Below are 20,781 nucleotides of genomic sequence, written 5' to 3' on the forward strand. Positions count from 1 at the left end.
ATTACTGCGGTCTAAACCAAGAGTCTCTGATTCATTTGGTCTAAGGAGGGGCCTGAGAATTTGCATTTCTACTTAGTTCCCGGAGATGCTGATGTTGCTGGTTCGGGAGCCGCCCTTGGAGAACCACTCGTATAACCTACACTTTCAATTTTAGGATTTTAAAGTGCTCTGGTTTTAAAACTTTGATAGATGGTTTTTTATTTAGCATGCATATTTTAGAGTTGTTTTTTAAATTCTATTTATTATTATTATTTTTTAATATTTATTTTATATTGGAGCATAGCTGATTAACAATGTTGTGTTAGTTTCAGATGTACAGCAAAGTGATTTATATATATGTATATATTTACACACACACACACACACACGTATCTATTCTTTTTCAAATTCTTTTCCCATTTGGGTTATTACATAGTATGGAGCAGAGTTCCCTGTGCTGTACAGTAGTTCCTTGTTTATTTTAAATACAGCAGCGTGGATAGATTGGGAGTTTGGCATTGACATGTACACACTGCTAGAGTTGTTGAGAATATATGCCACAAGTGTAAAACACCTGTAATTGCTTAAATGTAGAGCAGTTAATTGATGCTGGTAAATTCATAATAAAATCTGTATTTCTTATAATCATTAAATCCTTAGATTAGGGTTTTATATAGGCAGAAACAGAAATATTTCAATGTGTGTTAATGGCAAGAAAATAATAAGTACATTTCAATACAATGGCAGTTGTCAAGTGGAAGATTTTTCAGAAATGCATATGGTCAAGGAAAGAATGCCACTTTTTATGGGGACTCGCTCACCTGTACGTGTAAGGACCTCTTTGCTTAACTTTAATTTTGCTGCTGTTAACTGCCACTTCCTCTGGATTCTGCACATCAAAGATCCAAACCTGTCTGTAAACCTCTGCACCTGTTTTAACCCAACTTTTAAAAGCAATTGTACCTTCTTCAAGGACAGCTTCCTATGAAAAAGAAAACAAGTTTGGGTTATTTACTTGTAGTCAATATGGGCACTCGTGGGAGTTGAAAACCTTTAGTTAGTCAGGGAAAGGAATAAGCTCAAGTACGTTGCTCATGAGAACCTTTGCAGCCTGCCACACGCTTGCAACAGAAATGTTTTCAACACGTTATGATAGCAATCTCTTAGTTAACCTTTTACAAAGAGAATCAGTGTGTAATATTGTAGACATGTCTGTCGATTGTAAGGGCAGCCATTGGCAAGCTTTAGAGTGACCCTATGGCAATATTGCGACAGTTCATGACACAATTTATTAAGCAAATTTTATTAAACTTTTTCCAAAAAATTCTTATCAGGTCAAACATTAACCTCTCCTCTGCCTTCAGTGAGTTAGACTGAGGAGGCAAAACAGAAAAACTGAGAGAAAAATGTAGTGGTATTGGAAGCTTTTTCATTTTCTTCAAATCTTGGACACTTCCAGGGAAGATGATCACTTAACATTTGTCAAGCTAAGAAAAACACAAATTTGGCTTCTCCCCTTCAAAACCCTGCTCAATGAGGCTTTCCTAACTCTCAGTACATTTGCAGAAATCTATTAGTACATGTTTCCAAAAATTACAACAGTCTGATTCGTTACTATTAGGTTACTACATTTTAGATAAAAGGGTGAAAAAAGGACATGTCCTATTATTCTTTTGTGAAATCCATTAAAAATCTTTGATGCTCCTTGTAGTAAAGATAGATACATAGAAAAAATACCAATGGCAGAATCAGAAAGCCCTACATTAGAAATTGGCTTCTGTGCTTTAGGAACTGGGACTGAGTAGAAAGTCACCAGGTCCCTTGGGTCAATTTCAGTATCTGTAAAACAAGGGAATTATAGATGGGCTCGTGGTTTCCTTCCAAGTCTTTCACTCTCTGAGCAGGAAGCCCATGAAGCTCTAGTAGCTAACGCAGACAAAGGTGACTTTGTAGCAGGCAGTGTTTCCAAGTAAGTACCTTGGGAGGGATGTCGAGGTGTAAAGTTCCAACTTACCTTAGTGCTAGAGGAAGAGGGAGAAAAGTATTTCACACAAAATGAGCCTAACAAGACCCATGAATACAGGGACAGTCTGACCTGTTTGTTTCCTTCACCTGCAAGCATCCATTCATAGAATGATGGATCAGGAAAGGACATTGAACATTAGCACATTTTCTAGGAGAGTGTGCTGAGGCTCTGAGAAACCAGGTGTCTGGCCCAAGGGTAACCGAGGCAAATACCTAGAAGTAGAATCATGACGAGGATCCTAGTCTCTGACCCTTAGGCTGGTCCTCTTTTACACCGTGTTTTTACTATTTTTTGTTCCTGTCACCTCTGCACTTAGTTGGTAGGAGTCAAATTAAGTTTCATATCTTCAGGAAACTTTACTTATTACTTAGTGGAGAGAATAAGGGAATTCCTTAGAGAAGAACAGGGCATCAGCTAAAATGCCTTTACAAAATCCTGTGCTGTTGCAATCCTTTTACACTGGGTACATTGGAGCTGCTAAAGTGATGTTAGATCTTACTTTTTTACAACCAATTATCCTTAAAAAATGCTTTATTGCTCCTAAAAATCTTATTTCCATAGTAAGCTGAAAATTAAGACAATATTGCACATAGATAAAGTATTATGGCCGTTCCTTTAAATGTAAAGGTGTTTATGAGGGTGTTGAAGCTGAAATCTATACTAAAATTGAAATCTGTGTTAATTTACCCATTTCAAGAAAACACACGAACCTACACATTATTACTCTCACACTATTGACATAAGAATCTTAAGGACTAATATAATATCAATTGTTTACCATGTACCTCTCAAGGCACATATTTTATTTCAGTTCTTAATGAAAGGAACTCTATAAGTACTTAAAGAATTGAAAAGGGACTGTGACAGAATGTACTTGGCAGGACAGAAAACTTCCTCATTCTAATGTTTATGAATTTAATATCAAAAGGCATTGTAAGCGTATCATGTCTTTCTTCTAAAGGCCGTGAATCACTTTGCCTTATTTGTTCATCTGGAGATATTTTTTCAACTGGGAAAGTTGAAACACAAAGAGTTGAAATGAATGCATTGAATTACCAGCTATTAGAGTTAGGGTCATCTAATTCCATCCATTTTTTAGAGGTAGAAGTGGGTCCTACAGAAAACAGATGTCCGATTCAATATTGTATGACAATTTAGTAGTAGATAATAGAGAATCAGGTCTTTTACTACAATCTTGTGTGGTTTGCATAACACCACGATTTGTTCACAAGGAAAAAAATATTGAAACAGTCAGAATAGGAATGCATTTCTTCTGATCCTAACACTAGTATATGTACTAGAAAATTGTATAGACCTCCTTGACTACTAAGATTATTTTATCATCAGTTCCTCTAATTTTAAAAGGAGCAAAAGTTTTTGTCCTTTGTGAATTTAAGAGGCCTTGATTTTAAATTGACTTTGGCCTATCTAGTCTATTTTGCAAATCTTTTGCTAAATAAGAAGTACAAAGGTGTTAATTATGTGTATAGAAAAATTAATATAATTTAAGATCCTCGCACTTGGCTGATTCAGCCCTAGTAATGACTGGATTCCAGCCTGAGGAATCTCACATGGCTTGGTCTCCAGCTGAGTTGAAAGACATTTACCTTGAAACTTCTACATTTGCTACATTTTGTTTACCTTGAAACTTCTATTTTGCTACATTTGCTAATTTGAAAGCAGATGTTTGGAAGAGTAATATCTTTTATCTAGTCACATGGTCATTTGATTATTGCTGTTACAGGAAAACAGTACTCATCCACATGACTGGCAACTTTAGTGTAACTATTAAAGTGTCCTTGATATCTTCCTATGCATGAAGTATGTAGAGCACATATGTCAAAAATATATTGTCCCATTTCTCAAGGCTCTTACAGTGTACCAGGAGACAGAATCATGTGTAGCATATTTTAATCTATGAGTTGATTTCCTTACCCTACTTCCAGCCTGACCAAGTCCATTGGCTTCTTTACTCAAAGCCTAGAGTGAAGTGGTTAACAATGAAACAAGATGCTATGAGTTTGATCCCCAGTTTGGTCATGTGCTAACCATTTAAATTTGGGCAGGTTATTTAATTTTTTATACCTCAGTTTCCTTATCTGTAAAATGGGGTAATAATAATATTAAGTTGAACTATACGAAATTAGTATTTTTCAAAGTCAAAATAAGTAGAACATGGTATAATTAAATATTTATCCTCATGGGTTGTTATAAGATTTATTAAATGTGAACATTTAAAACAGTGTTAGCACATAGCAAGCATTCAATAAACGTTGGCTATTGTTATACAAATCCTATCCACCCCTTAGAAGGAGAACTCTCATCTCACTTGCTTCCCATCTTGCTTTAACTACTTTGCTCTTAGCATTACTGTCTAAACCACTTATGTGGCAATAACATGTAAAATCCTGTAACACTTCCTTTTCTGCTATTTAATTATTTATATATTTATTCTCCATCCAGTGAAATCAAAACTTCCTTAAAAAGCAGAAACATACTGAAAATAGTTTTCATCTTCTCCACTCACTACCAAAATCTGTTCTATTTGGGACCAATTACAAGCAGTTTCCACGTCCAAAAATTTTTCTAATATGTGTATGCATTATGCACATGCATGTGTGTACAGGCTGAGAGAAAGAAATCTTTAATTTGCTTCTTGGTGTTCTGCAGTTAATATCATAGGGAAATTAAATTACAATTTATTTTAAATTACCTATGTTATACAGTATTCACTAAGCATTTATCAAGTGATACGAACAATGTCAAGGTGACAAATTATCCTTTGTAAATAGTGACAAAAGTTTGTCCTTTTTCTGAAGTCCTTTGGTAGTTTCTACTTTCCACATACATGGCAGCTCATGCCATTGACTTTTCGTCTGTCTAGCAATATTGCATAAACCTGCTGGCCCAGACGAATCTACTAGGAGTCATAGTCTAAAATACTGGTAAAAAAAAAAAAATAGTTTTCAGCTATAATGCATAAAAACCATGAAGTCCTTAAAAAACATCCCTTGGAAATAAACAGTAAAGAAATATGAATACATATATATATATATGAAGTAAACTGTATGGACTATTTTAGGCCATTTCAAATGCTGGAGTCTGGGTGCCATCTTTTAGAATTGAAAGGTATCGTAGAGTCCCAAATCTATACTTTAAAAATTAGATAACATCATGAGATGATTTTCTGATCTGTTAAAATTAAGCACTTTAATTCTTCTTTTTTTTTTTTAAATGGTGTTTGTATGCAGGTAATAACTTTCCCAATTTGGTATTAGTCCATTAAATGAAGCAAGTAATCTGCAATGATTTCAATGGTAAACAAAAACTGACCAGTACTAAAACTTGTATATATTTGTAAAATAACAGCATTAACTTAAGTGCTCTTGAGGTAGGGGTAAGACACTTGGCTCACTGGTTTTACACATAATTCAGAGATGTGACTCCTACTGTTGGCCAGTTTCTCTGTCTTTTTGTCTCTACATTCAGACGCTCTAGAAAGTGAACCTATTGCTTAGTTTTATCTGTAATCTCTATAGTAATGAGCAAATCTCTCTGAGCGCTGACCTTTGAAATACATACTGATGTTCGTATCAAATCACTTCTAAAACCTCTGTCTTTTATTCTTCTAAGGAATACATCTCCTTCAATAACTCAACTGGTTATCTTACAGTTTGCAACTTTCACTCCTCTCCCTATTTAGTCCTTTTATTCCATTGTATCCCATCACCCATCAGTTCTATGTACTCCACCACACTAGACCAGAGTGCCTTTTATTATGTGCAGACTGTGCAATAATCTTTTTAAAAGGGAGTCTTAAATGACACGAAAAAAAAGTTGGAAAAAGAAAAACATGTGGAGGCTATATAATGTACTTCTAAACAACCAATGGATCTCTGAAGAAATCAAAGAGGAAGTCAAAAATTACCTAGAGACAAATGAAAATGAAAACATGATGATCCAAAACCTATGGGATGCAGAAAAAGTAGTTCTAACAGGGAAATTTATAGCTATACAAGTTTACCTCAGGAAACAAGAAAAATTTCAGTTAAACAACCTAACCTCACACCTAAAGGAACTAGAAAAAGAAGAACAAAAAGAAATCTGAAGTTAGTAGAAGGAAAGAGATCATAAAGATAAGAGCAGAAATAAATGAAATAGATACAAAAAAAAAGATAAACATCAACAAAACTAAAAACTAGTTCTTGGAAAATATAAATAAAATTGATAAACCTTTAGCCAGACTCATCAGAAGAAAAAGAGAAATGGTCCAAATCAATAAAATCAGAAATGAAAAAGTTACAACCAACACCACCGAAATGCAAAAATCATAAGAGACTGCTGTGAACAACTGTGTGCCAATAAAATGGACAACCTAGACCAAGAAATGGATAAATTCTTAGAAAGGTACATTCTTCCAAGACTGAACCAGGAAGAAATGGAAAATATGAACAGACCAATTACCAGTAATGAAATTGAATCAGTAATTTTAAAACTCCCAACAAGAGAAGTCCAGGACCAGATGGCTTTACAGGTGAATTCTACTAAACATTTAGAGCATAATTGACACCTATCCTTCTCAAACTATTCCAAAAAATTTCAGAGGAAGGAGTATCTCCAAACTCATTCTATGAGGCCAGCATCACCCTGATACCAGAAGCAGAGAAAAATATTGCAAAAAAAAGAAAACAAAAGGCCAATATCTCTGATGAACATGGATTCAAAAATCCTCAAGAAAATATTAGCAAACCAAATCCAACAATACATTAAAAGGTTCATACATTATGATCAAGTGGGATTTATTCCAGAGATGGAAGTATTTTTCAACATCTGCAAATCAATCAGTGTGATATACCACATTAACAAATTGAAGAATAAAAACCATATGATCATCTCAATAGATGCAGAAAAAGTTTTTGTTAAAATTATACATACATTTATGAGAAAAACTCTCTAGAAAATAGGCACAGAGAGAACATACCTCAACATAATAAAGGCCATACATGACACACCACAGCTAACATCACACTCAATGGTGAAAAGTTGAAAGCATTTTCTCTAAAGATCAGGAATAAGATAAGAACGCACACTCATGCCACTTTTATTCAACATAGTTTTGGAAGTCCTAGCCACACCAATCAGAGAAGAAAAAGAAATAAAAAGAATCCAAATTGGAAAGGAAGAAGTAAAACTGTTACTGTTTGCAGATGACATGATATTATATGTAGAAAATCTTCACTACACCACAAGAAAAGTACAAGAGCCCATCAGTGAATTCAGTAAAGTTGCAGGATACAAAACTAATATAAAAGAATCTGTTGCATTTCTATACACTAACAACGAACTATTGGAAACAGAAATTAAGGAAACAATCCATTGACCATGACATCAAAAAGAATAAAATACCAAAATAAACCTACCTAAGGAAGTAAAAGACCTATACTTGCAAAAATGTAAGACACAGGTGAAAGAAATTGAAGATGACACAAACAGCTGGAAAGATATACCGCATTCTTCGGCTGAAAGAATTAATAGTATTAAATTACCATACTACCCAAGGCAATCTACAGATTCAATGCAATCCCTATCAAAATACTAATGACATTTTTCACAGAACTAGAACAAATAATTTTAAAATTTGTGTGGAAACACAAGACACCAAATAGCCAAAACAATTTTGAGAGAGAAGAACAGTGCCGGAGGAATCAAGCTCCCTGAGTTTAGACTCTAAAACAAAGTGACAGTAATATACTGGCACAAAAATACACACATAGGTCAGTTGAGCAGAATAGAGAGCCCAGAAATAACTACACCCTATGGTCATTTAATCATCAACAAACGAGGCAAGAATATACAATGGAGAAAAGGCCCGTCTCTTCAGCAAGTCGTGTTGGAAGCCAGACAGCCTCATGTAAATCAGTGAAATTAGAACACTCCCTCACACCATATGCAAAAATAACTCAAAATGGGTTAAAGTCTTAAATGTAAAACGGTATGTCAAAAACTCCTAGAGGAAAACATAGGTAGAACACTCTTTTGACATAAATTGCAGCAATATTTTTGGATCTGTCTCCAAAAAGCAAAGGAACTAAAGCAAAAATAAATAAGTGGACCTAGTTAAACCTAAAATCTTTTCCACAGTAGAAGGAAACCATACACAAAAAGACAAGCTACTGAATGGGAGAAACTATTTGTAAATGATATGACTACCAATAAGGGGTTAATATCAACAATATATAAACATCTCATACAACTTCAACACAATACACACACAAAAAACAACTTTTAAAATGGGCAGAAGAACTGAAAGACATTTTTTCAAAGAGGAAATGGCAGATGGCCAACAGCCACATGAGAATATGCTCAACATTGCTAATCATCAGGAAAATTGCAGATCAAAACCACAATGAGGTACCACCTCACAACTGTCAGAATGGCTATTATCAAAAAGAACACCAAATAACAAATGTGGCGAGGATGTAGAGAAAAGGGAACCCTCGTACACTGTTGGTGAGAATGTAAATTGGTGCAGCCACTGTGGAGAACAGTATGGAGGTTCCTCAAAAAGCTAAAATAGAACTACCATATGACCCAGCAGTTTCAACTCCTGGGTATATGTCCAAAAAACAAAAAACACTAATTTAAAAGATACATGCACCCCAATGATCATAGCTTCATTATTTACAATCGCCAAGGTATGGAAGCAACCTAAGTGTCCATCAACAGATGAATGGATAAAGAAGAGTTGGTATATATACACAATGGAATACGACTCAGCCATAGAAAAAGAATGAAATTTTGCCATTTGAAGCAACATGGATGGACGTGGAGGGCATTATACTAAGTGAAATTAATCAGACAAAGAAAATACTGTGTGATATGACTTACAGTGGAATCTAAAAAATACAACAAACTAGTGAATAAAACAAAAAAAAAAGCAGACTCACAGATATAGAGAACAAACTAGTGGTTATCAGTGAGGAGAGAGGAGGAAGAAGGGGCAATATAGGGGTGGGGGAAAAATGGTTATTATGGGATTATATGAAATCATGTGTGTGAAACTTTTGAAATTTGTAAAGTACTACAGAATTTAAAGAATATTTCAATAAAAAATGGTATATATGTATACCAAAAAAGCATATCAACATACTCTTTGGACATAATTAAAAGCCAATTATTTTCTATTAATCTGCATACCTAATATAGTTTTTTATCAAAATTTGGATATTTAGACTTAAGATGACAGTGCATTCATATAGAATATAAATCATGCTTTGACCATTTCTCTATCACGTAGAGTTTCGATTGTTCATTATCACCTTTGTGTCAAAGACACAAAATTGCCAGTTACAATGAAATATAAAACAGGCACCCTAAGCCAAAACGGGATGGAAGATAGAATGAATCAGGATGACAAATATTCTTGATAATACTTGTACCTTTTTAACTGTCTTCTCAATAAGCATGTCTCCAACTGGCATTAGAATACCTCCAAACACAGCCATGAGTGCACCAATGACAGCACCGGCGATGAGCCCGCAGTTTCGATCGCAGCCCATTTTTCTTGTTCAGGGAAAAAACTAAGGTTCAGCACCTGCTTCTTTCAAACTCCCAGGTCTGATGAACGTGGTTTCCAAGAGGTCTGGTTCTATCACTGGAAAGAGATCATAAAGCAGAAACTTAAATACCAGTACAAAAAATCAAAGTAAACATGCAACTGAAACAGATCATTTTGCCAGTTATAAATAAACAGATGCTTTTTTTTTTTTATACAAAACTTTCTAGGTCTTGTCCTTTCTTCATTTGAACTACCTACCAGTGGTAGAAGTAATAAATATTGTCACATAGAGCATTTCTTTTAAATTCTCCTCTTTTAAACTTTCTTTCTATGGATGATTAACACACTGAAATATTAACTAAGGAGAATATGCTTACTGTACTCTCACCCCCTGCCTACCTTCCATCAGCCTGGGACACTTATGGGCATCTTTATCCTCTATCTGGCTTGTCCACCCAAACACAACCATCTGTCTGCACCCTACCTGGAGTTCTCCTGCAGAGAGAATGTGGGTGGACTGATGTCTTTTCCATCCAAATGCTAAGCAAGTACAGTGAGAGATGTTTTCTTTACTATTCCTTTTTCACAAATAGAAAGATAGGGATTTTAGTGGGAAAAAAAAAAAAGATAGGGATTTTATAGGAAATGATCTGATGAGTCTGCGAAGAAATCAATTTTTCTAATCATTTATAAGCTATCTGTTAAAACAGAAAAGCATGAGTAAGTTGGGAAAATAATACTAGAATAGTTTCTAACATCATCAAAATTATAAGCACCATTAAAAGAAAATTCCACTGTCAGGAATATTGAGTTCATGCCTGAACTCTTTCTTATGCACAGTGTTGAAAACATTGAAATATTTTAAAGAAGAGTATTTTCAATTTAATTTTTAATAACTGACTTTTAGATAGTTGAGAGGTAAAAAAAGATTTGAAGAAAATACGTAAGGTAGAGGATACCTAGTTTCTGTCATGGCATTGGTTTCTTACTAGTCTCAAATGAATTTTTTAACATATTCAAGTGCAATATTGTTCATTTTGTCATGGACAGCTGACTCATGCCAATTCTGTTAAAATATGTAGATTGTGTCAGTATGTATTTCACCTAGTCAGTCTTATCTTTGGTATCTTCATATAATATATGCTCCTTTCATAAAGATTGAAAGAAAACTCTTAGTGGAAGTGGTAGATCCTTTTGTAACAAAGTTAGTAAGAATTTGTTATTCTAATATTTGAAAACATGTTCATTTGAGATATTTTGTTTGCAACAGCATTTTTAAAAACGGGGTTGACCTGACATTGATAAATGGAATGTGCTTTGTACTTATAAAAAATTATTCCCTGCTTCAAAATGCCCCTCACCAAACAAAACAAAAATGCCAACAGAATGGAGGCTACAGACAGAAAAGAAACACAAACAATATTTTTGTCATCCTCATGAGTATAATAATAAAAATTATATTTTGTTATGGTCTCAGATTTTCCCTCCCTAGCTTTGTAGTGGTAGAAATACCTCTCTGATGATTTTATTAGTATTTCTCTCCACTTGAGGAACCATTTAATTCTTTTAAAGTCTTGATATTAATTAATTCTTTAAGAAAATAAGGAAAGTTAGATTTTCCTCCAAATGTATAACAAAATTATAACCATTTTTCATGGCAATTTTTTTTTTTTATACAGCAGGTTCTTATTAGTCATCAATTTTATACACATCAGTGTATACATGTCAATCCCAATCGCCCAATTCAGCACACCACCATCCCCACCCCCCCGGAGATTTCCCCCCTTGGTGTCCATACGTTTGTTCTCTACATCTGTGTCTCAACATCTGCCCTGCAAACTGGTTCATCTGTACCATTTTTCTAGATTCCACATGCATGCGTTAATATACAATATTTGTTTTTCTCTTTCTGACTTACTTCACTCTGTATGACACTCTCTAGATCCATCCACGTCTCAACAAATGACTCAATTTCGTTCCTTTTTATGGCTAAGTAATATTCCATTGTATATATGTACCACCACTTCTTTATCCATTCCTCTGTCGATGGGCATTTAGGTTGCTTCCATGACCTGGCTATTGTAAATAGTGCTGCAATGAACATTGGGGTGCATGTGTCTTTTTGAATTATAGTTTTCTCTGGGTATATGCCCAGTAGTGGTATTGCTGTATCACACAGTAATTCTATTTTTAGTTTTTTAAAGAACCTCCCTACTGTTCTCCATAGTGGATGTATCAATTTACATTCCCACCAACAGTGCAAGAGGGTCCCCTTTGCTCCACAGCCTCTCCAGCATTTGTTGTTTATAGATTTTCTGATGATGCCCATTCTGACTGGTGTGAGGTGATACCTCATTGTAGTTTTGATTTTCATCTCTCTAATAATTAGTGATGTTGAGCAGCTTTTCATGTGCTTCTTGGCCATCTGTATGTCTTCTTTGGAGAAATGTCTATTTAGGTCTTCTGCCCATTTTTGGATTGGGTTGTTTCTTTAATATTGAGCTGCATGAGCTGTTTATATATTTTGGAGATTAATCCTTTGTCCATTGATTCATTTGCAAGTATTTTCTCCCATTCTGAGGTTGTCTTTTCATCTTGTTTATGGTTTCCTTTGCTGTGCAAAAGCTTTGACGTTTCATTAGGCCCCATTTGTTTATTTTTGTTTTTATTTCCAGTACTCTAGGAGGTGGATCAAAAAAGATCTTGCTGTGATTTATGTCAAAGAGTGTTCTTCCTATGTTTTCCTCTAAGAGTTTTATAGTGTCTGGTCTTACATTTAGGTCTCGAATCTATTTTGAGCTTATTTTTGTGTATGGTGTTAGGGAGTGTTCTAATTTCATTCTTTTACATGTAGCTGTCCAGTTTACGCAGCACCACTTATTGAAGAGACTGGCTTTTCCCCATTGTATATCTTTGCCTCCTTTGTCATAGATTAGTTGACCATAGGTACGTGGGTTTATCTCTGGGCTTTCTATCTTGTTCCATTGATCTATGTTTCTGTTTTTGTGCCAGTACCATTTTGTCTTGATTACTGTAGCTTTGTAGTATAGTCTGAAGTCAGGGAGTCTGATTCCTCCAGCTCTGTTTTTTTCCCTCAAGACTGCTTTGGCTATTTGGGGTCTTTTGTGTCTCCATACAAATTTTAAGATTATTTGTTCTAGTTCTGTAAAAAATGCCATTGGTAATTTGATAGGGATTGCATAGAATCTGTAGATTGCTTTGGGTAGTATAGTCATTTTCACAATATTGATTCTTCCAATCCAAGAACATGGTATATCTCTCCATCTGTTGGTATCATCTTTAATTTCTTTCATCAGTGGCTTATAGTTTTCTGCATACAGGTCTTTCGTCTACCTAGGTAGGTTTATTCTTAGGTATTTTATTCTTTTTGTTGCAATGGTAAATGGGAGTGTTTCCTTAAATTCTCTTTCAGATTTTTCATCATTAGCATATAGGAATGCAAGAGATTTCTGTGCATTAATTTTGTATCCTGCAAATTTACGAAATTCATTGATTAGCTCTAGTAGTTACCTGGTGGCATGTTTAGGATTCTCTATGTATAGTATCATGTCATCTGCATACAGTGACAGTTTTATTTCTTCTTTTCCAATTTGTATTCCTTTTATTTCTTTTTCTTCTCTGATTGTCGTGGCTAGGACTTCCAAGACTATCTTGAATAATAATGGTGAGAGTGGACATCCTTGTCTTGTTCCTGATCTTAGAGGAAATGCTTTCAGTTTTTCACCATTGAGAATGATGTTTGCTGTGGGTTTGTCGTGTATGGCCTTTATTATGTTGAGGTAGGTTCCCTCTATGCCCACTTTCTGGAGAGTTTTTATCATAAATGGGTGTTGAATTTTGTCAAAAGCTTTTTCTGCATCTATTGAGATGATCATATGGTTTTTATTCTTCAATTTGTTAATATGGTGTATCAGATTGATAGATTTGCATATATTGACGAATACTTGCATCCCTGGGATAAATCCCACTTGATCATGGTGTATGATCCTTTTAATGTGTTGTTGGATTCTGTTTGCTAGTATTTTGTTGAGGATTTTTGCATCTACATTCATCAGTGATATTGGTCTGTAATTTTCTTTTTTTATAGTACCTGTGTCTGGTTTTGGTATCAGGGTGATGGTGGCCTCATAGAATGAGTTTGGGAGTGTTCCGTCCTCTGCAATTTTTTGGAAGAGTTTGAGAAAGATAAGTGTTAGCTCTTCTCTAAATGTTTGATAGAATTCACCTGTGAAGCCATCTGGTCCTGGACTTCTGTTTGTTGGAAGAGTTTAAATCACAGTTTCAATTTCATTACTTGTGATTGGTCTTTTCATATTTTCTATTTCTTCCTGGTTCAGTCCTGGAAGGTTATACCTTTCTAAGAATTTGTCCATTTCTTCCAGATTGTACATTTTATTGGCATAGAGTTCCTTGTAGTAGTCTCTTAGGATGCTTTTTATTTCTGTGGTGTCTTTTGTACCTACTCCTTTTTCATTACTGATTTTATGGATTTGAGTCCTCTCCCTCTTTTCCTTGGTGAGTCTGGCTAAGGGTTTATCAATTTTGTTTATCTTCTCAAAGACCCAGCTTTTAGTTTTATTGATCTTTGCTACTGTTTTCTTTGTTTCTATTTCATTTATTTCTGCTCTGATCTTTATGATTTCTTTCCTTCTGCTAACTTTGGGTTTTGTTTGTTCTTCTTTCTCTAGTTCCTTTAGGTGTAAGGTTAGACTTTTTATTTGAGATTTTTCTTGTTTCTTGAGGTAGGCTTGTATAGCTATAAACTTCCCTCTTAGAACTGCTTTTGCTGCATCCCATAGGTTTTGGATCGTCGTGTTTTCATTGTCATTTGTCTCTAGGTATATTTTGATTTCCTCTTTGATTTCTTCAGTGATCTCTTGGTTATTTAGTGACGTATTGTTTAGCCTCCATGTGTTTGTGTTTTTTACGTTTTTTTTCCCTGTAATTCATTTCTAATCTCATAGCGTTGTGGTCAGAAAAGATGCTTGATATGATTTCAATTTTCTAAAATTTACTGAGGCTTGATTTGTGACCCAAGATGTGATCTATCCTGGAGAATGTTCTGAGCGCACTTGAGAAGGAAGTGTAATCTGCTCTTTTTGGATGGAATGTCCTATAAATATCAATTAAGTCTATCTGGTTTATTGTGTCATTTAAAGCTTCTGTGTCCTTATTTATTTTCATTTTGGATGATCTGTCCATTGGTGTAAGTGAGGTGTTAAAGTCCCCCACTATTATTGTGTTACTGTTGATTTCCTCTTTTATTGCTGTTAGCAGTTGCCTTATGTATTGAGGTGCTCCTATGTTGGGTGCGCATTTATTTATAATTGTTATATCTTCTTCTTGGATTGATCCCTTGATCATTGCGTAGTGTCCTTCCTTGTCTCTTGTAACATTCTTTATTTTAAAGTCTATTTTATCTGATAGGAGTATAGCTACTCCAGCTTTCTTTTGATTTCCATTTGCATGGAATATCTTTTTCCATCCCCTCACTTTCAGTCTGTATGTGTCCCTAGGTATGAAGTGGGTCTCTTGTAGGCAGCATATATATGGGGTTTGTTTTTGTATCCATTCATCAAGCCTGTGTCTTTTGGTTGGAGCATTTAATCCATTCACGTTTAAGGTAATTATCAATATGTATGTTCCTATGACCGTTTTCTTAATTGTTTTGGGTTTGTTTTTGTAGGTCCTTTTCTTCTCTTGTGTTTTCCACTTAGAGAAGTTCCTTTAGCATTTGTTGTATAGCTGGTTTGGTGGTGCTGAATTCTCTTAACTTTTGCTTGTCTGGAAAGCTTTTGAATTCTCCATCGAATCTGAATGAAATCCTTGGCGGGTAGAGTAATCTTGGTTGTAGGTTCTTCCCTTTTATCACTTTAATTATATCATGCCACTCCCTTCTGGCTTGTAGAGTTTCTGCTGAGAAATCAGCTGTTAACCCTATGGGAGTTCCCTTGTATGTTATTTGTCGTTTTTCCCTTGCTGCTTTCAATAATTTTTCTTTGTCTTTCATTTTTGCCAATTTGATTACTGTGTGTCTCGGCGTGTTACTCCTTGGGTTTATCCTGTATGGGACTCGCTGCGCTTCCTGGACTTGGGTGGCTATTTCCTTTCCCATGTTAGGGAAGTTTTTGACTATAATCTCTTCAAATATTTTCTCAGGTCCTTTCTCTCTCTCTTCTCCTTCTGGGACCCCGATAATGCGAATGTTGTTGAGTTTAATGTTGTCCCAGAGGTTTCTTAGGCTGTCTTCATTTCTTTTCATGCTTTTTTCTTTATTCTGTTCCACAGCAGTGAATTCCACCATTCTGTCTTCCAGGTCACTTAACCGTTCTTCTGCCTCAGTTATTGTGCTATTGATTTCTTCTAGTGTAGTTTTCATTTCAGTTATTGTATTGTACATCTCTGTTTGTTTGCTCTTTAATTCTTCTAGGTCTTTGTTAAACATTTCTTGCATCTTCTCGATCTTTGCCTCCATTGTTTTTCCGAGGTCCTGGATGATCTTCACTATCATTATTCTGAATTCTTTTTCTGGAAGGTTGCCTATCTCCACTTCATTTAGTTGTCTTTCTGGGGTTTTATCTTGTTCCTTCATCTGGTACATAGCCCTCTGCCTTTTCATCTTGTCTATCTTTCTGTGAATGTGGTTTTTGTTCCACAGTCTGCAGGATTGTAGTGCTTCTTGCTTCTGCTCTCTGCCCTCTGGTGGATGAGGCTATCTAAGAGGATTGTGGAAGTTTCCTGATGAGAGGGACTGGTGGTGGGTAGAGCTGACGGTTGCTCTGGTGGGCAGAGCTCAGTTAAACTTTAATCCACTTCACTGTTGATGGGTGGGGCTGGGTTCCCTCCCTGTTGGTTGTTTGGCCTGAGGCAACCCAACACTGGATCCTACCTGGGCTCTTTGGTGAGGCTAATGGTGGACTCTGGGAGGGCTCACACCAAGGATTATTTCTCAGAACTTCTGCTGCCAGTGTCCTTGTCCCCACAGTGAGCCACAGCGACCCCCCACCTTGCAGGAGACCCTCCAACACTAGCAGGTAGGTCTGGTTCAGTCTCCCTTGGGGTCACTGCTCCTTCCCCTGGGTCCCGATGCGCACACTACTTTCTGTGTGCCCTCCAAGAGTGGAGTCTCTGTTTCCCCCAGTCCTGTCAAAGTCCTGCAATCAGTTCCCACTATACTTCAAAGTCTGATTCTCTAGGAATTCCTCCTCCCGTTGCCGGACCCCCAGGTTGGGAAGCCTGACATGGGGCTCAGGATTTTCACTCCAGTGGGTGGACTTCTGTGGTATAAGTGTTCTCCAGTCTGTGAGTCACCCACCCAGCAGTTGAGGGCTTTGATTTTACTGTGATTGCACCCCTCCTACCATCTCATTGTGGCTTCTCCTTTGTCTTTGGATGTGGGGTATCTTTTTTGGTTAGTTCCAGTGTCTTCCTGTCGATGATTGTCCAGCAGCTAGTTGTGATTCTGATGTTCTCACAAGTGGGAGTGAGAGCACGTCCTTCTACTCCACCATCTTGGTTCCTCCTTTCATGGCAATTTATTTATTTTTTATCCTTTAGGATTTCCCTTTACCTATGCTTAATACCTAGGATACTTCCACTGTAAATCAGGATGAACAAACTGATTCACACTGAGGTCTTGGTGGCTAAGAAACTTGTATAGTCATTAGCGTCATGATTTTTCCGATGTAAACAAAATGTTTATATTGGAGAAATCACAAGCCTAAACAAGTGGTTTACTTTTCCTATGGAATTTTATGTGTCCCCGAGCACGTAGGGTGGGATTTTTATTAATTGCGTGGGGATGGAGGGTGAAAAATAACACGCTACCTCCTATGGCTTTGACCAGGGTTGTCATAATGCAGTGGAACAAGTTATTTAAACCTGATAGTAATGACTAGATAGTCTCAAGTAGAATCTCCTTTGCAAAGGATTATTGCACAGCCCCTTAAAATTGTTGTGGAACATCATCTTTTAAATGATCATTGTAATTGCTAAGTGGAGACTATCATCCAGGTGTTATGTAGTATATAAAAGTAATCATATTCAGGAGAGCTGATTAAGTAATATTTTACCAACTGCCCATTTCATAGACCAGGGGTCTCCAACCCCCAGGCCACGGACCAGTACTGGTCCATGGCCTGTTAGGAACTGGGCTTCACAGCAGGAGGTGAGCGGCGGGCAAGCAAGTGAAGCTTCATCTGTATTTACAGCCACTCCCCATCGCTCGCATTACTGCCTGAGCTCCACCTCCTGTCAGATCAGTGGCGGCATTAGATTCTCATAGGAGCATGAACCCTACTGTTCATGAACTGCACACGTGAGGGATCTAGATTGCACGCTCCTTATGAGAACCTAATGCCTGATGATCTGAGGTGGAGCTGAGATGGTGATGCTAGCACTGGGGAGTGGCTGCAAATACAGATTATCATTGGCGGAGAGGTTTGACTGCAGAGAGATCATAATAAATCAATTGCTTGCAGACTCATATCAAAACCCTATCAGTGAGTGGCAAGTGAAAACAAGCTCAGGGCTCCCACTGATTCTGCATTATGGTTAGTTGTATAATTATTTCATTATATATTACAATGTAATAATAATAGAAATAAAGTGCACAATAAATGTAATGCACTTGAATCATCCCAAAACCATCCCCCCTCCCCGACCTGTGGAAAAATTGACTTCCACGAAACTGGTCCCTGGTGCCAAAAGGTTGGGGACTGCTGTCATAGACCATTCCCCAGTTCTCACCTGCAGGTTATCAGAATACAGGGATCCAACCTGGTGTAATTGAGTCTGGTAGACTGGAGATTAAACCAAAGTCTTGCCACTCTCTTGCCAGGTGACCATGGGCAAGCCCCTTAATCACTCTCTTCCTCAATTTCCTCATGTGTAAAATAAGATGCTAAGATGAGGTCTGCATTTTTTAATTTAAGCAGTTTTTATTTTAAGCAGCTGAACCAGTTTTTCACTCAGTTTCTTACATGGAAGACCAGGCAGAGTGACTGTGATTACAGCAGTGGTGGGAACCCTGACCCCAATTCCTAACTTGATCTCCCACCTCCCAGCTAACACTATCCTGTCCTATCTTTAGGAAGCTGAAGGAGAATCTCTGTAGAAACCTATGATTTCAACTCATTAAAAAGTTGGGACAGAAAATCCCCAGGGTCAAATTCCAGTTTTGTTTACATAACAAAAAAAAATACAACTCAAAGATAAAGTCATCTCTTTCGGAAAGATATTTTATTTTCTGTATAAGCACCACTAAAAATTATTCAATATTAATGTCCTTTGCAATTCTGACAGGTGGAATAAAAATTGTTCTATTCATTTTGTTTATGGTTTCCTTTGCTGTGCAAAAGCTTTTGAGTTTAACTAGGTACCATTTGTTTATTTTTGTTTTTATTTCCATTACTGTGGGAGACAGATGGAAAAAGATATTGCTGCAATTTATGTCAGAGAGTGTTCTGCCTATGTTTTCCTCTAGGGGTTTTATAGTGTTTAGTCTCACATTTAGGTCTTTAATCCATTTTGAACTTATTTTTTTATATGGTGTTAAAGAATGATCTAATTTAATTTTTTTTACATGTAGCTGTCCAGTTTTCCAGCACCATTTATTGAAGAGACTGTCTTTTCTCCATTGTACAGTCTTGCCTCCTTTGTCATAGATTAATTGACCACAGGTGTGTGGGTTTATCTCTGGACTTTCAATCCAGTTCCATTGATCTATATTTCTGTTTTTGTGCCAGTACCATACTGTTTTGATAACTATACCTTTGTAGTATAGTCTGAAGTCAGGGAGCCTGATTCCTCCAGCTCCATTTTTCTTTCTCAAGATTACCATGGCTATTCAGGGTCTTTTGTGTCTGCATACAAATTTTAAGATTTCTTTTGTTCTGGTTCTGTGAAAAATGGCATTGATAATTTGATAGGGATTGCACTGAATCTGTAGATTGCCATGGGTAGTATAGTCATTTTGACAATATTGATTCATCCAATCCAGGAACATGGTATATCTTTCCATCTGTTTGTGTCTTCTTTGATTTCTTTCATCAGCACCTTATAGTTTTTTGAGTACAGGTCTTTTGTCTCCTTAGGTAGGTTTATTCATAGCTATTTTATTCTTTTTGATGCGATCGTAGGTGGGATTATTTCTCGAATTTCTCTTTCTGATCTTTCACTGTTAATGTATAGAAATGCAACAGATTTCTGTGTATTAATTTTGTAACCTGCAACTTTACCAAATTCATTGATGAGCTTAGTAGTTTTCTGGTAGCATCTGTAGGATTTTCTATGTATAGTATCATGTCACCTGCAAACAGTGACAGTTTAACTTCTTTTCCAATTTGGATTCCTTTTATTTCTTTTTCTTTTCTGATTGCCGTAGCTAGGACTTCCAAAACTATGTTGAATAAAAGTGGCAGGAGTGGGCATTCTTGTCTTATTCCTGATTGTAGGGGAAATGCTTTCAGCGTTTCACCATTGAGTATAACGTTCACTGTGGGTTTGTCGTATATGGCCTTTATTATGTTGGGGTAGGTTCCCTCTATGCCCACTTTCTGGAGAGTTTTTTTCATAAATCAGTGCTGAATTTTGTCAAAAGCTTTTTCTGCATCTACTGAGATGATCATATGGTTTTTATTCTTAAATTTGTTGATGTGGTGTATCACACCGATTGATTTGTGGATATTGAAAAATCCTTGCATCCCTGGGGTAAATCCCACTTGATCATGGGGTATAATTCATTTAATGTATTGTTGGATTCGAACTGCTAGTATTTTGTTGAGGATTTTTCCGTCTATGTTCATCAGTGATATTGGCCTGTAATTTTCTTTTTTTGTGGTATCTTTGTATGGTTTTGGTATCAGGGTGATGGTGACCTCATAGAATGAGTTTGGGAGTTTTCCTTACTCTGCAATGTTTTGGAATAGTTTCAGAAGGATAGATGTTAGCTCTTCTCTAAATGTTTGATAGACTTTGCCTGTGAAGACATCAGGTCCTGGACTTTTGTTTGTTGAGCGTTTTTAAATTAGAGTTTCAAATTCAGTGCTTCGTCTGTTCATATTTTCTATTTCTTCCTAGTTCAGTCTTGGGAGACTGTACCAAATTGTTCTAAAATTTACAAAATTACTGTGTCTAAAATGGATATATGTGTGTATATCTGCCAGTTTTCAGATTCTGTGCCATCACTAAGTTGAGA

The 20,781-nt window shown here is 36.3% G+C and overlaps 1 protein-coding gene across 1 annotated transcript in view; it reads right to left on the minus strand.

Moving 5' to 3' along the window:
* Positions 1-20,781, minus strand: part of LOC118901172 (platelet glycoprotein 4-like) — a 66,307-nt gene that overhangs the window by 35,095 nt on the left and 10,431 nt on the right. Inside the window, exons 2-3 of the mRNA XM_036864261.1 lie at positions 9,445-9,653; positions 801-961 (exon numbers count right to left, since the gene is read on the minus strand). Coding sequence (XP_036720156.1) covers positions 801-961; positions 9,445-9,564 — 281 coding nt within the window. The 5' untranslated portion in view covers positions 9,565-9,653. The remainder of the gene's footprint in view (positions 1-800; positions 962-9,444; positions 9,654-20,781) is intronic.

The sequence above is a fragment of the Balaenoptera musculus genome, chromosome 9 (assembly GCF_009873245.2).
Source record: "Balaenoptera musculus isolate JJ_BM4_2016_0621 chromosome 9, mBalMus1.pri.v3, whole genome shotgun sequence".
In the NCBI taxonomy this organism is placed as follows: Eukaryota; Metazoa; Chordata; class Mammalia; order Artiodactyla; family Balaenopteridae; genus Balaenoptera; species Balaenoptera musculus.